The 12,927-nt window shown below is 34.4% G+C and overlaps 1 protein-coding gene and 1 long non-coding RNA gene across 2 annotated transcripts; both read right to left on the minus strand.

Annotated features, from left to right (window-relative positions):
- Positions 1-88: 88 nt before the first annotated feature.
- LOC110805654 (late embryogenesis abundant protein, group 3) lies at positions 89-2,702 on the minus strand. The gene is made up of 2 exons (XM_022011278.2): positions 2,286-2,702; positions 89-985 (listed from the first exon to the last, which is right to left on the minus strand). The coding sequence occupies exons 1-2, from the start codon at positions 2,418-2,420 to the stop codon at positions 293-295; spliced, it is 828 nt and encodes a 275-aa protein (XP_021866970.2). The 5' UTR covers positions 2,421-2,702; the 3' UTR covers positions 89-292.
- Positions 2,703-3,331: 629 nt separating this feature from the next.
- LOC110805650 (uncharacterized) lies at positions 3,332-4,049 on the minus strand. Its single transcript, XR_002538071.2, has 2 exons — positions 3,956-4,049; positions 3,332-3,560 (listed from the first exon to the last, which is right to left on the minus strand). It is a non-coding gene; the product is annotated as an uncharacterized lncRNA (long non-coding RNA).
- Between the last annotated feature and the right edge of the window lie 8,878 nt (positions 4,050-12,927).

Below are 12,927 nucleotides of genomic sequence, written 5' to 3' on the forward strand. Positions count from 1 at the left end.
CAAATCTAAGCAAAATTAACCGATATGAACAATTATATTTTGGGTTAATTGAAATCGGATACGGATGAATATTGACCATATAGTCACATTAGAACCACCTAATGAGTTTGATATTAATATTGACTATAGTTTGATACAATGATCGTTTGGTCAAAAGAAGTCCCAAGTTTATTACACATCCAAAAGTGAAAATTGGACCAATTTAACATATAAAGGGCCATAATTTTCTTTTCCTATGTTACATTACTTGCAAACATAAAATACAAAAGCATATATAGATTAACAAAAGTGATCAACGATCACGGTTGATTTTCTGGTCCCAACCATCACCGGGACGCTTAGGCAAATGATTTTCAACATAATCATCAACCCTCTTATCCTCCTCATCTTTTCCCACCACCGTCTCCTTTATCTTATGGGTCGCATCTTTCGCGGTCTCCCACGCCCCCTTGGCCGTCTCCTTCACTTTCTCGTTCACATTATGCATCGTCTCTCCCACCTTCCCCGCCCCTTCCTTCGCCTTGTCAGCCGTCCACCCCGCCGTATCCTTAGTCCTTTCTTTTGCATCGTTCATGGTTTCCTTGGTCGTTTCCTTTGCATCCCTCATTGTTTCTCCGACTTTATTAGCCCCTTCCTTCGCCTTGTCGGATGTCCACTCTGCCGTATCCTTAGTCCTTTCTTTTGCATTGTACATTGTTTCCCCTGCCTTATTCATTCCCTCTTGAGCCTTCCGCTTTGCCGCCTCAGTGCCCTGTTTTGCTCTGTCCGCAGCATCCTGCATTGCTTCGCCGGCTTGTCGGGTGCCCTCTTTGGCCTTCTCGTTCACGTCCTGGGCGGTGTCCTTGGCTTTCTGCTTCATTTCTGAGTATTTCCTCTCAACCTCCTCGGCTTCTTTGTCGCTCTCGTACACTTGCCGTGCCTCCCTAATTCTTTCAGCAGCTTTTGCGTCTTCTTCTCCCCCAGCATCCTCTCTAGCATACTGATTCTAAAGCACAAATTTTAAGTACTGTTAACTCTCAAAAATTGTCCAAAACTTCAATTAATTTCAACAACATTTTAAGCATGAACAAGATTAAATAAATGGGATTAAATAAATGGGTGATGATAAAAGGTTGCGACAATATTTAGTTATCGCAATCTTACTTGTCGCAGTTTAATTGGTACATATAGGCGCCACAAAAACCGCATTATCGGAATAAATAATGGTAATCGATATAAAGAAAGAAACAAATTAGAATATTAAGAGTTTCCTACCATTTTCTGAAACATGTGTAATAGTTTATATAAGTTAAATATTTTAATTTTCAATTTAAATCATGACACATACGCATGTCATGTCATTATTGTGACACGGTTTAACGCGCACGATCCCCCAAGGTATACAAACTTATTTTGTATAAGTGTTACGTAAAAGACTGTCATGTACAAGTTTACGTTAATCCTAGATTAGGAATGCTAAAGTTCGAATTGCATGTAATTGATAATACGAAATCATAAATACGTTTACAACATTAGTGTCATTGATATTGTAGCATTCCACAAGCAACATTAAAATCACTACAATTGTTATTGTAGCATTCCACGGGCAACATTAGCAACGTGCTTCTATATTAATGAAGCTATTTAATGAGGAAATGCATAAATTTTACAACCCGTCATTAGAAAACAAAACAAATAAAGAATCACAAAAACCTCTAATTATATTAACATAAGGTCGCATATTCAATCGTGACAACATTGATAAGGCAAAGGTTATAACCGTAAGTACTCTATTCTTAAGGAAAAGACAAAAATATAAACACGAAGGAAATTGGTGTAATTCAGATAATTCACTATTGTATGAATAGTAACCAAAGTATGAGACTTTATAAGTGTTAGGATTTGGTGTGAAAGCATTTTTATTTTAACCGGAATAAAATTGGCCACTTAAATGAGAGAGCCGGAAGAGTTTAAAAAAAAAGTAGTCCTAAATTGTTGATTTCATATCATTCCTAATTGTTTGTTTAATTGTTGATTCCATTCCCAGTTGTTTGTTTAATTGATGATTCCATTCCCAGTTGTTTGTTCTATTAAGAATTTGTTGAATGAAATTGAGAAAAGGATAAAAATGATGAGACAATGACAAATGAGCCAAACAAACCGGATAAAGGATTAATAAACAATGTTTTTTTTTAATAACTGAGTAACTCGTAATAGCACCACATCATCCGTGTTACTGCGACACAAGAAATTCGTACACACGCAAAGTAACATACGTGATACAAATCGAACAACAAAGGGTTTACCTGATTAAACTTGGAGGCTGAAGTAAAGTAAACCCTTGAAACTTTACGAGGGAAAAGATAAGAAACCCCTTGAGGAGGTAAACCCACTTTTGAGACCTTCAAAAAGGTGTTCTTCACCATAAACATAGACGCCATTCTTGCAAATACTTAGCTTTGCTTTGTTTTGTTTCCAAAAGAAGATAAAAATAGGATTTCAACTTAGTTTTAATTTACTTCAAGAGAGTAAACAATTGGTTGATCAAGTTTGGAGATGGTGTTAACTATAAAGGGTTTCAAGTTGTAAGAGGAGATATTAGGTGGAGTGTTAGTTGCATGCCACGTTAAGTGCGATATTGACACGTGTTTGTTGTCAAAGTTAGCGAGCTTCAGCAGTCAACACATATGTCTCTACTCATATATTTTTTTCTAAAAAAAATTGTGGTTTTGTTTAGTTTTCGGTTGGGCCTATTCATTTGTAGATTTTTGAGGTTAGGGACTTAGGGATTCCAACTTCCAACGTTGGTTCGGCCCAATAAGTAGAGTTATTGGTAATCTGTCGGTTATGGATCAGGTTTAGGTTCGATTATAACGGTTTGTTAATTGATTGTTTTTTAGTTTGTCTATGTGTGGCGCGACACAACATCAATTGATGGTATGACGCGTTTACGTTAAGAAAATAGCAGAGTTGAACGTTGAACGTGGAACTAGGGGTGGCAATCATATCAGGTTGGGTCGGGTTCGTGTTCGGGTTGACTATTTTCAGGTTGACTACCCCCGTACCCGAACCTGATCTGTTTAAGAATTCGGGTTGAAAACCTAAACCTGAACCTGATCTGTTGATTATCAGGTCAACCAGAACCTGATCTGTTTTTGACCTGAAAATTTTAAAAATTTTAACATACACGAAAAAATTTAGGTTGAAGCTGCTGTTTTCAGGTTGGGTTGACCTGAACCTGCTGTTTTCAGGTTGAGTCAACCCAAACCTGCTGTTTTCGGGTCATCCCAAACAATAAATTCTAAATTCTGATCTCAAATACAATTTAAATTTTAGCATCTAAGGGCAGCAGTTGAGTTAAAGGTGCCATTAAAGTTAGCACACCCTAATAGGTTTGCAGAAAGTATTAATAGTTTTACAGACCAAATTAGGTTGCCTCAAAGGCACAAATTACAACTTGAATTTAAAACAAGAACATTATAAATTGTTGGAGGAGGATGGCTGGTGAGCCTCAACCGGAGGCAACTTTGTCAATGGAATCTCATCACCTTCTACATTCACCCTCAAATTTACGACGGATCCTAAACATTAGCATAAATAAATAAAATATTAGCATAAATAAATAAAACATTAGCATAAATAAATAAAATATTAGCATAAATAAAATAGAAAAAACCAAAATCGAAAAATCCTAAACAAAATCGAAAAAATCCTAAACAAAATCAATAAAACTCTAAACCCTAAACATACTCGAACAAAGCGAAAATAAAATCGAAAAAATAAAAACCATCAGCATAAATCAAATCGAAAAAACACAAAATCGATAAATTAGAAAATATCAACATATAATCATATATAAAATCGAATAAAACAAAAATAACAGCATGAATTCGCATATAAAATTCAAAAAGATAAAAAAATAGCATAAATTAGAGAAATGACAACAAAGGAAATGAAAAAGAGTGAAGAACATTACCGAGTGAATGAAGAGGAACGAAAAATGAACCGTTGAGCAGAGGATGAGATGAACTGATGAGTGAGGAAGAGAGGAACCATTTAGTTGTTTAGAGAGTAAGGGTGCAAATGAGCTAGGACGTTCGTGAACAACTCGCGAACAAGCTCGGTCAAAGCTCGGTCAAAGCTCGTTCATTAAGCAATTGAACGAGCTCGAGCAAATATTTAAGGCTCGTTTGTTAAACGAGCTTTACTCGAACAACATCCCGTTCGGCTCGTTATTGTTCACGAACAGCCCGTTTATATCTCTTTTGTAACTCGTTAGTAGCCCGTTTATAACTCCGTTATAGCTTGTAAAATATTTTAATAGAATAATACAAATTTAAATATAGAATATGTATTATTTTGTATAATGGTAAAGTCTAAATTTAATATGGTAAAAAGTAAACAAATTTTAGGAATTATATATCTAGAAACTCAATAGTCAATGCATATTTGCTTGAATTTTGTCAATTATACATTCATATTTCCTGCTTCCTCTTTTAGTCTTCTCAATCACGACAATCAACAAGAATTTTGCTGGACTTCCAAATTAGCTACTTCTTCATATTTCGTCAATCTTTATGGCCACTATAAGTACCCTTGAATTGAATAGGTTTTCGATCATTTACTAAAACCCGTTTAAAGCTCGTTAAGATTTGAGCTCGAGCTCGAAATACAAACGAGCAAGCTCAAGCCGAGCCCGAGAAAGTATTTTATTAAACGAGCCTGGCTCGAACAAAAAAAATTAAAGCTCGTTCAAGCTCGAGCCTGCTCGAATACCAATGTTCCTTAACAAGCTTAGCTCGATAAGGTTATTACTCGACTCGGCTCGGCTCATTTGCAGCCCTATTAGAGAGAGAGTGTTTGAGGGAGTCAGTGAGGGAGTAAGAGAGTGGTGGCCGGTGGGTAGAAAGTAATGAATTAGGGTTTAGGTAAATTTAGTTTTATACTGTGATTTAAATGTTTGGGTAAAATAAAGTTATTTGGGCTTGGCCCATTATTGTCAATGACCTACCCCGTATTCTTTCTTTGTAATTGCTGACTGCTGTACCCGGGTACAGCCAGCTCTGGCTGTACCCCCCAAAAACGACGCGCTCATATTGTTTGTTCATTCTTGTCGACTGTTTGTTCTTTTTTATTGTACTGTTTGTTCATTCTTATTGTACTGATTGTTCTTTCTTGTTGTACTGTTTGTTCTTTCATGTTGTTTTTTAAATTCATCATCAAATTTTCATAATTGTTGTATTTTTTGTTATTTCTTCTGGAATTTTATGTTCTTTTTTATATTGTTTGTTCTTTCTTGTTTATTTGTTTGTTTATAATAATCATATGGTTAATGTTCATAATTAAATTCTTCATTAATCTTTTATTCTTTCTTTTGGTATTGTTTGTTCTTTCTTGTTGTACTGTTTGTTATTTCTTGTTGTTTTTTAAATTCATTCATCAAACTTATTGTTGTATTGTTTGTTCTTTCATGCTGGCTTTAAAATTCATCATAAAATTGTTCATAATTGTTGTATTGTTTGTTCTTTTTTCTGGAATTTTATGTTCTTTTTTATATTGTTTGTTCTTTTTTGTTGAATTATTTGTTCTTTCTTGTTTATTTGTTTGTTCATAATAATTATTTGCTTTATTGTTTTTTCTTTCTTGTTGTATTGTTTGTTCTTTCATGTTGGCTTTAAAATTCATCATAAATTAAAATTGTTCATAATTGTTGTATTGTTTGTTCTTTTTTCTGAAATTTTATGTTCTTTTTTATATTGTTTGTTCTTTTTTGTTGAATTATTTGTTTGTTCACAATAAATATATGGTTAATGTTCATAATGAAATTGTTCACTTCATTGGTCTTTTATGTTTTTACAAGCGCCTATATTGTTTATTTCCAAATAAATAAATAAATGTTCATTTCCAAAATAGTAAATGTTCATTCCAAATAAATAAATAAATATTCTTTTCCGAAATAGTAAATGTTCATTTCCGAAATAGTAAATGCTCATTTTTGTAGTGTATTTCCAAATAAATAAATAAATGTTCATTTCCAAAATAGTAAATGTTCATTCCAAATAAATAAATAAACGTTCATTTTCGAAATAGTAAATGTTCATTTTTGTACCAGTATTTGTTCTTTCTTGTTTTATTGTTTGTTCTTTCATGTTGGCTTTAAAATTCATCATAAAATTGTTCATAATTGTTGTTTTGGTTGTTCTTTTTTCTGGAATTTTATGTTCTTTTTTATATTGTTTGTTCTTTTTTGTTGAATTATTTGTTCTTTCTTGTTTATTTGTTTGTTCACAATAAATATATGGTTAATGTTCATAATGAAATTGTTCACTTAATTGGTTTTTATGTTTTTACAAGCGCCTATATTGTTTATTTCCAAATAAATACATAAATGTTCATATCCAAAATAGTAAATGTTCATTCCAAATAAATAAATAAATGTTCATTTCCGAAATAGTAAATGCTCATTTTTGTAGTTTATTTCTAAATAAATAAATAAATGTTCATTTCCAAAATAGTAAATGTTCATTCCAAATAAATAAATAAATGTTCATTTTCGAAATAGTAAATGTTCATTTTTGTACCAGTATATTAATGTTCATTTTAAACAACACAAAACGACATCGTTTTGGATGGGGGTACAGCCAGCTTTGGCTGTACCCGGGTATAGCCAAAAATTTGCGCTTTCTTTGTTCTTTACAAAATTGTCGTTCTTTTTTAACTAATTATTTTAAAAAAAAATTGTTTTAACTTTTGTCGGGTTATCAGGTCGGGTTGACCCGACCTGATTTTAACCCATTTAAATAATCAGGTTACACAAGTTGATTTCGGGTTGAGATTTTCAACCCAAACCTAACCCATTTAACTTCAGGTCGGGTTTGTGTCGACCCATTTAATTAATCGGGTTGAAAATCTCAACCCAAACCCGCTATTTTCAGGTCGGGTTCAGGTCGGGTTTTCAGGTCGGGTCAACTTTTGATTATACGGAGTTATAAAATATTAAATCATTGGCTGATTTGTTAGACATATTCTTCCTAGAAAAGTGGTAGACTCGCTCATACAATACTCACGTGGTAGTGAGTTAGACACCCTAGTAACATATATTTCTAAAAAATCTCAACTTTTTTTTTAGTTCCTATTTCAAAATACTTTTTTAGTTCCAAATATTATCATTTTAAGATACTTTTTATATTATTTATGTTACTCAACGTAATATTTGGTGTTACACTGTTACTAGTTATATAAGTTACTATTCTCTCCGTATTTATTTAAGAGATACACTTGGTAGGGCACGGGTATTAAGAAGAAGAATTGAATGAAATAAAGTAATAAAACAAGTGGGGTTAGGTAGATATTTTAATAAGTAAAATAAGTGAGGACCATATCATTTTAGTGAGTGGGGGTGGGGTGTAGTGTAACACCCTAATAATTCCTTGCTTTTACCAAGATATTACCGCCACCGTGATAACGGCTAAGGCTATTTACCAGAATTACGCAGCGAAATTAACTAACTTTCAAAACATAATAAATAGTTAATGGTCATTAAAACAAACTGGAACCACTAAGGCCCAAAACCAAAGTATTAAATATTTCAAAATCCATTAACTATAAATAGTAGTAATAGTAGTAATAACGATAGTCATGACTAAATAAAAGTAGAGTTTATAAATGTTAGGTTATGATACATATGTCAATTCATAAATCATGCGGAAAAACCATAAAGCCAGGAAAACATATTATTTACACATAATCATTTAGCATAGTTTAGATGCATACTCTTTGTTGCGTGCCTTCCCTAGCTGCGCCCGAACCGAACAAGAACAAGTCTTTAGGACTCCAAGTGTCGTCCCTCCGTAGATAGTCCACAGCACGTCCGGATCCGCCTTAAGATTGACCAACTAGAATCGCCCTTAAGGTACTATTATTTTCGGCACTTTATAGGCAATTGTGTGACTGAATTTTGCTCTCAAAAACTCACTTTGAATACTTGAATGCTCGATTTAAATATGTGACCCTAGGCACGTATTTATAGAGTTATGGAAAAGGATTTGGAATCCTATTAGGATACTAATTTATTTAATTATAATCCTACTAGGACTCTAATTAAATAAACTAAATCTTTTCGGATTAGATTTAATCATATGACAAATCCCGGTAGCTTTAGTATTCGAGTAGCACACAAACACACACGCACGCACAGCAGCCCACGAGGGGCGCTATGCGCGCGCGCGCAGCCCGCGAGCTCGCAGCCCACTGCCGCAAGCCCATACGCTGCCGCAGCCTTGGCGCGCGCTGGGCCTGCCTTGCGGTGGGCCTGGCGCAGCCTTGGCTGGTGCGTTTGTGGCGCGCTGGCTTGCTGGGCGATGGCCCGGCTTCGTGCTGGGCCTTCGTCTGGCAGGCCTCGTCCGATGCTAATTCGTACGATACGCTTCCGATTAATTTCCCGATTCCGGAATTCATTTCCGATACGAACAATATTCAACATTTCCGATTCCGGAATCAATTTCCGTTTCGAACAAATATTTAATATTTCCGTTTCCGGAATTATTTTCCGATTCCGATAATATTTCCGATTCTGACAATATTTCCGTTTCCGGCAATATTTCCGATTCCGGCAATATTTCCATTTCCGATAATATTTTCCGATACGTACCATGTTTCCGTTTCCGGCAACATCTACGACTTGGATAATATTTATATTTCCGATACGATCCATATTTCCGTTTCCGGCAATATCATCGTTTCCGGAGTATTCATTTCTTGCCTGTGACGATCTCAGCTCCCACTGAAACAAAGATCCGTCGATTTCGAATATCCATAGATGGAGTATTTAATGCCATTAAAAATTTGATCCGTTTACGTACTATTTGTGTGACCCTACGGGTTCAGTCAAGAGTAAGCTGTGGATTAATATCATTAATTCCACTTGAACTGAAGCGGCCTCTAGCTAGGCATTCAGCTCACTGGATCTCACTGAATTATTAACCTGTTAATTAATACTGAACCGCATTTATTAGACCTTAACATAGAATGCATACTTGGACCAAGGGCATTATTTCTTTCAGTCTCCCACTTGTCCTTAGGGACAAGTGTGCATTTCCTAATTCCTTTGTCGCTCGATGCTTGCTCTTGAACATAAGGTAAGAGTTGTCATCCTTATTATGTCCAGAGGTGTTCCTCGGTTTCAGAGTTCAACTGATCAAATAAACAGATAATCATAGCCTATGATTCATCCGAGCACGGCCATACATTTCACAGTTTCTAGCTCTCCGAGTGGCCTTGTACAACTTTTAAGCATCTCATCCCGATTTATGGGAGGACAATCCCAATCTTGCGATCTTGAGATTAGACTTCGTTTGATAGGTGATTACCTGAGCGTTGCCTTTATAGCCTCCTTTTACAGTGCGACGGTTGGTCAACGTCAAAGCAACCAGTTCTCAAACAAGTAATCTCAAATCACTCAGGTATTGAGGATTTAGTGTCTAATAATTTTAATGAAATTTACTTATGACAGATTTTCATCTCTTACAGTAAAGTTTCATAGGTCTTGTCCGATACTAGTCTTCCCAAAGTAAGTATCTATGCAAATGATTATGACATTGCCATGTCCACATAGTTCAAGAAACAGAACTACTAGTCATCTTGCATTTTAATCGTCTAACGTTTTCTATGCGTCCAATTTTATAGAAAACTCCGACTAGGGACCATTTTCAACCTTTGACATTCAAGTTCACTTGATAGACATTTCTTAGTCACAGGACTGGTCCTGACAGTCTATCTTGAATATATCGTCAAATTTGAAGGGACTCATCATTTAAATCTGTACTTAGAAACTAAAATACTTATTAGCTTCACTAAAATACATTTCTAATTCCCAATTGCTTGCTTAAATCTGTACTTAGATTTTATAAACTAGCTTTTCTTTTCAAGCATTTATTTGGATCCACAAATCCTATGACATACCATGTACATAGTTTCTTCCAACATTTGACTGAGGAAGATGTTTTGTCATCCAATTGCCATATGTACCAATATGCAATCATTGCTTGAATTATAGACTTAAGCATTACGATTTTGCATGAGGTTTCAACACAATCCACATCGTGAATTTGCTTGTAACCTTTAGCAACTAATCTAGCTTTGTGTGTGAACACAATTTCATGTTTGATGGTTTTTATCCTTAAAACAAACTTGCAACCAATAGGTGTGAAACTATTCTTGCAAATCAACAAAATTTCAATTTTGTCATCAAAACATTGAGTATGTTTTATGGCCTCTAACCATTTAAAACATTTGAGTCTATATATGGCCTCTAACCATTTTAGGGAATCTGGGTTTCGTCATAGCTTTCTTACAAGTCACAAACTCATTAATCTACATGATAATAGTTTGACTGCAAGTTGTAGGTTTCTTCACTATCTAATAGAAGAATCGCATAGCTTCAGTGACCTGAACTCCATGATTCTTCACTATTTAATAGAAGAATCTCATAGTTTCAGTGACTTGAACTCTATGCCTACTTGGGTATAGAACATCAAACAATAGAATATCAATAGCCACTTGAAAGTCCTTTGAATATTCTGTTCTCCTTGAAGCACTTGGAAAGTCTTCTAAGAGATGTCTATTCTTTAAAGCCACTTCTAAAGTCTTTAAAGGATAAGTTCGGATTTTCTGAAGCACTTCGAAAAGCCTCCGGAATGTCTGTTTATGTTTGTTGTTCGCCTCGAAGACTTTCGAGGTCTATTTTCTCCCACTTGTCATTTTGGAAACGAATCTCCAAAAGGACATCATTTCGAGCAAACAAACATTATGTTCTCAAAAATTCGTGGTAGAAACAATACCCTTGTGTCTCATTTGAATAAATCACAATGAAACATATATCTATACTTGGGGCCTTAGTTTGTTGAATAACAAACACTAAGCTCCCACTGAGTTTAGGAACTCTTTAAATATATTATGAAAAGAAATTTTGAAATTACTTTTCAATAGCTTTGACGAATTTGGTTTAGTTTGGTGGTAGTTGAGCATTTTATTTTAGAAATTATAGGAAAAGTCTTTATGATTCATCATTGATCGAATCAAGTACTAATTGACTTCGATTATTCCAACTAAGATATGCCATATCTTATGGACCTAGATTGTGAAATTACAACACACAATCATTGATGATCATATTTGGTCTCAAGTAATCATCAACATGATCTAACCTAGATCTTTATGATTTCTTGCCAAGTGGATTTTATACTTCTGAATCTTTGAACTAGTCAAACAGATTCAAACCTATATTCACTCAAATCCATGTGAAATAATAAAGTCATAAAACCTTTCTTTAACTTTGAACTCTATCGTCTAGGCGTTCTAACAATAGTTCATATTCTTTGTTACTTTCAACAAGTAAGACTGGCTTGTCTTAAGTTGATCTAGAAATCAACCAACTTTCAAAAGTCCATTAAAATAGAGCTTGTGATTGTTAACTTGTTGACATGGTCTAAGCAACAATGCCAAAGATTAGTGGAACTCAAATCAAGGGTTTGATTTGAACCTAGTAAAGTTTTTATTGTTAAAGAGTTGTTTGTTTTAATCAAGCATATTGACTCAACCCGTAATTGACCATTTCACTCAAATAAACAAACAAACATTGTTTTTGTTTTTCTTGAATGTGAGTCTTTCTGTGTTTGAAAAACAGAAATTTAGGTATGCTGATTATGGAACAAAATAGCCATTAAGTTCCAGCCTTTGAAAGGACTTAAAACAAACTAGATGACCCTACAACTAATGTAGCATTGCCATGCTTCATTTCCCACTTGTAGGCCATTAGTGTAGCCTAGCTTCCATTGTTTGAGTTATTACCGAAGTAAGAACCTCAAGCGGTATATGATACCAAGGAAGTTTGATTCCTAGGTCACTTCTCTTTAAACATAAACTTATAGGTAGAAACGGAATTGTAAATTCCTGTCATCTGTTCCTTTGTTTTCCTATTTCTTGTACCCTTTCTTATAGTCTTAAGAATTGAATTCTTTAGTGTTGACTTTTATACTTTGTTAGACATGTCCAATGTCACCAACAAGGTTCTTTACCATTTTAATTTATGTTGAATATTTTGTTTCAACTAGATGATCTTACCAGAAGCTTCTAAAGTTCTCTAAGTATCGATCTATTCGAATGTCTAGGGACTAGACTCATTCGAGAATTAAATGGAAAAAAGATTTTAGGTTGTTAACCATTGGTAAAGCTGAGCGTTTAAACTCAATGCTTTATGATCTCAAAACTACATTGTATTTTGAATTCACAAGCACCAATCGGTTTGCCATTCGACTTTGATGTTCGAAAACAACCATAAAAGTCGCTATAAGAAACGTACATTTTAAATTGCTCACTTTCTCTCATTTCCTTGAATCGTTCTTGGATTCACTACCAATCGAAGAAATTTACTGTTACCTTTCTAAAAGGATTTACCGCAGTGCAAGAATTTAATTATAAACAATAATTAAAACATACATTGAAGCATGCAAAGTCTAAACATTTATCATGAGTAATAACTTGAAAATTAAAGCAATCATGCAATTTCAACAAGTTATTAGCATTTTATTCGAATTTATTGTTCCGGCAGGTGCGAATAAAATGATTCCAAGATCCTAAAACCATTGAAGAATTAAGCACAGTTTGTCGACTCAATTCTAAAACATTTTAGGTAAGCAAAAGCCTTTTGCTAATAGTCTAGAAACTACTCTTGGTTGATAGGTACGTCTAAGAACTTATTAGGTAAACCTATCGATTTTGCCACGACATAAAAGGACTCCTTACTTATATCGTTGAGTTTCACCAAAACTAACATGTACTCACAATTATTTGTGTACCTTGCCCCTTTAGGACCAATAAGTAACACCTCGCTGAGCGAAAACTATTACTAGATTGATGTAAAGGATATCCAAGCAAGTGTATATTTTGGCA

The sequence above is a fragment of the Spinacia oleracea genome, chromosome 6 (genome assembly GCF_020520425.1).
Source record: "Spinacia oleracea cultivar Varoflay chromosome 6, BTI_SOV_V1, whole genome shotgun sequence".
Lineage (NCBI taxonomy): Eukaryota > Viridiplantae > Streptophyta > Magnoliopsida > Caryophyllales > Amaranthaceae > Spinacia > Spinacia oleracea.

What these genes read in the sequence shown, in the direction of transcription:
- LOC110805654 (XM_022011278.2), bottom strand. Translation starts at nt 2,420, where the DNA reads ATGGCGTCTATGTTTATGGTGAAGAACACCTTTTTGAAGGTCTCAAAA. An exon ending in CAGCCTCCAAGTTTAATCAG is followed by an intron (nt 986 to 2,285) that starts GTAAACCCTTTG and finishes TTTGTGCTTTAG; the next exon opens with AATCAGTATGCTAGAGAGGA.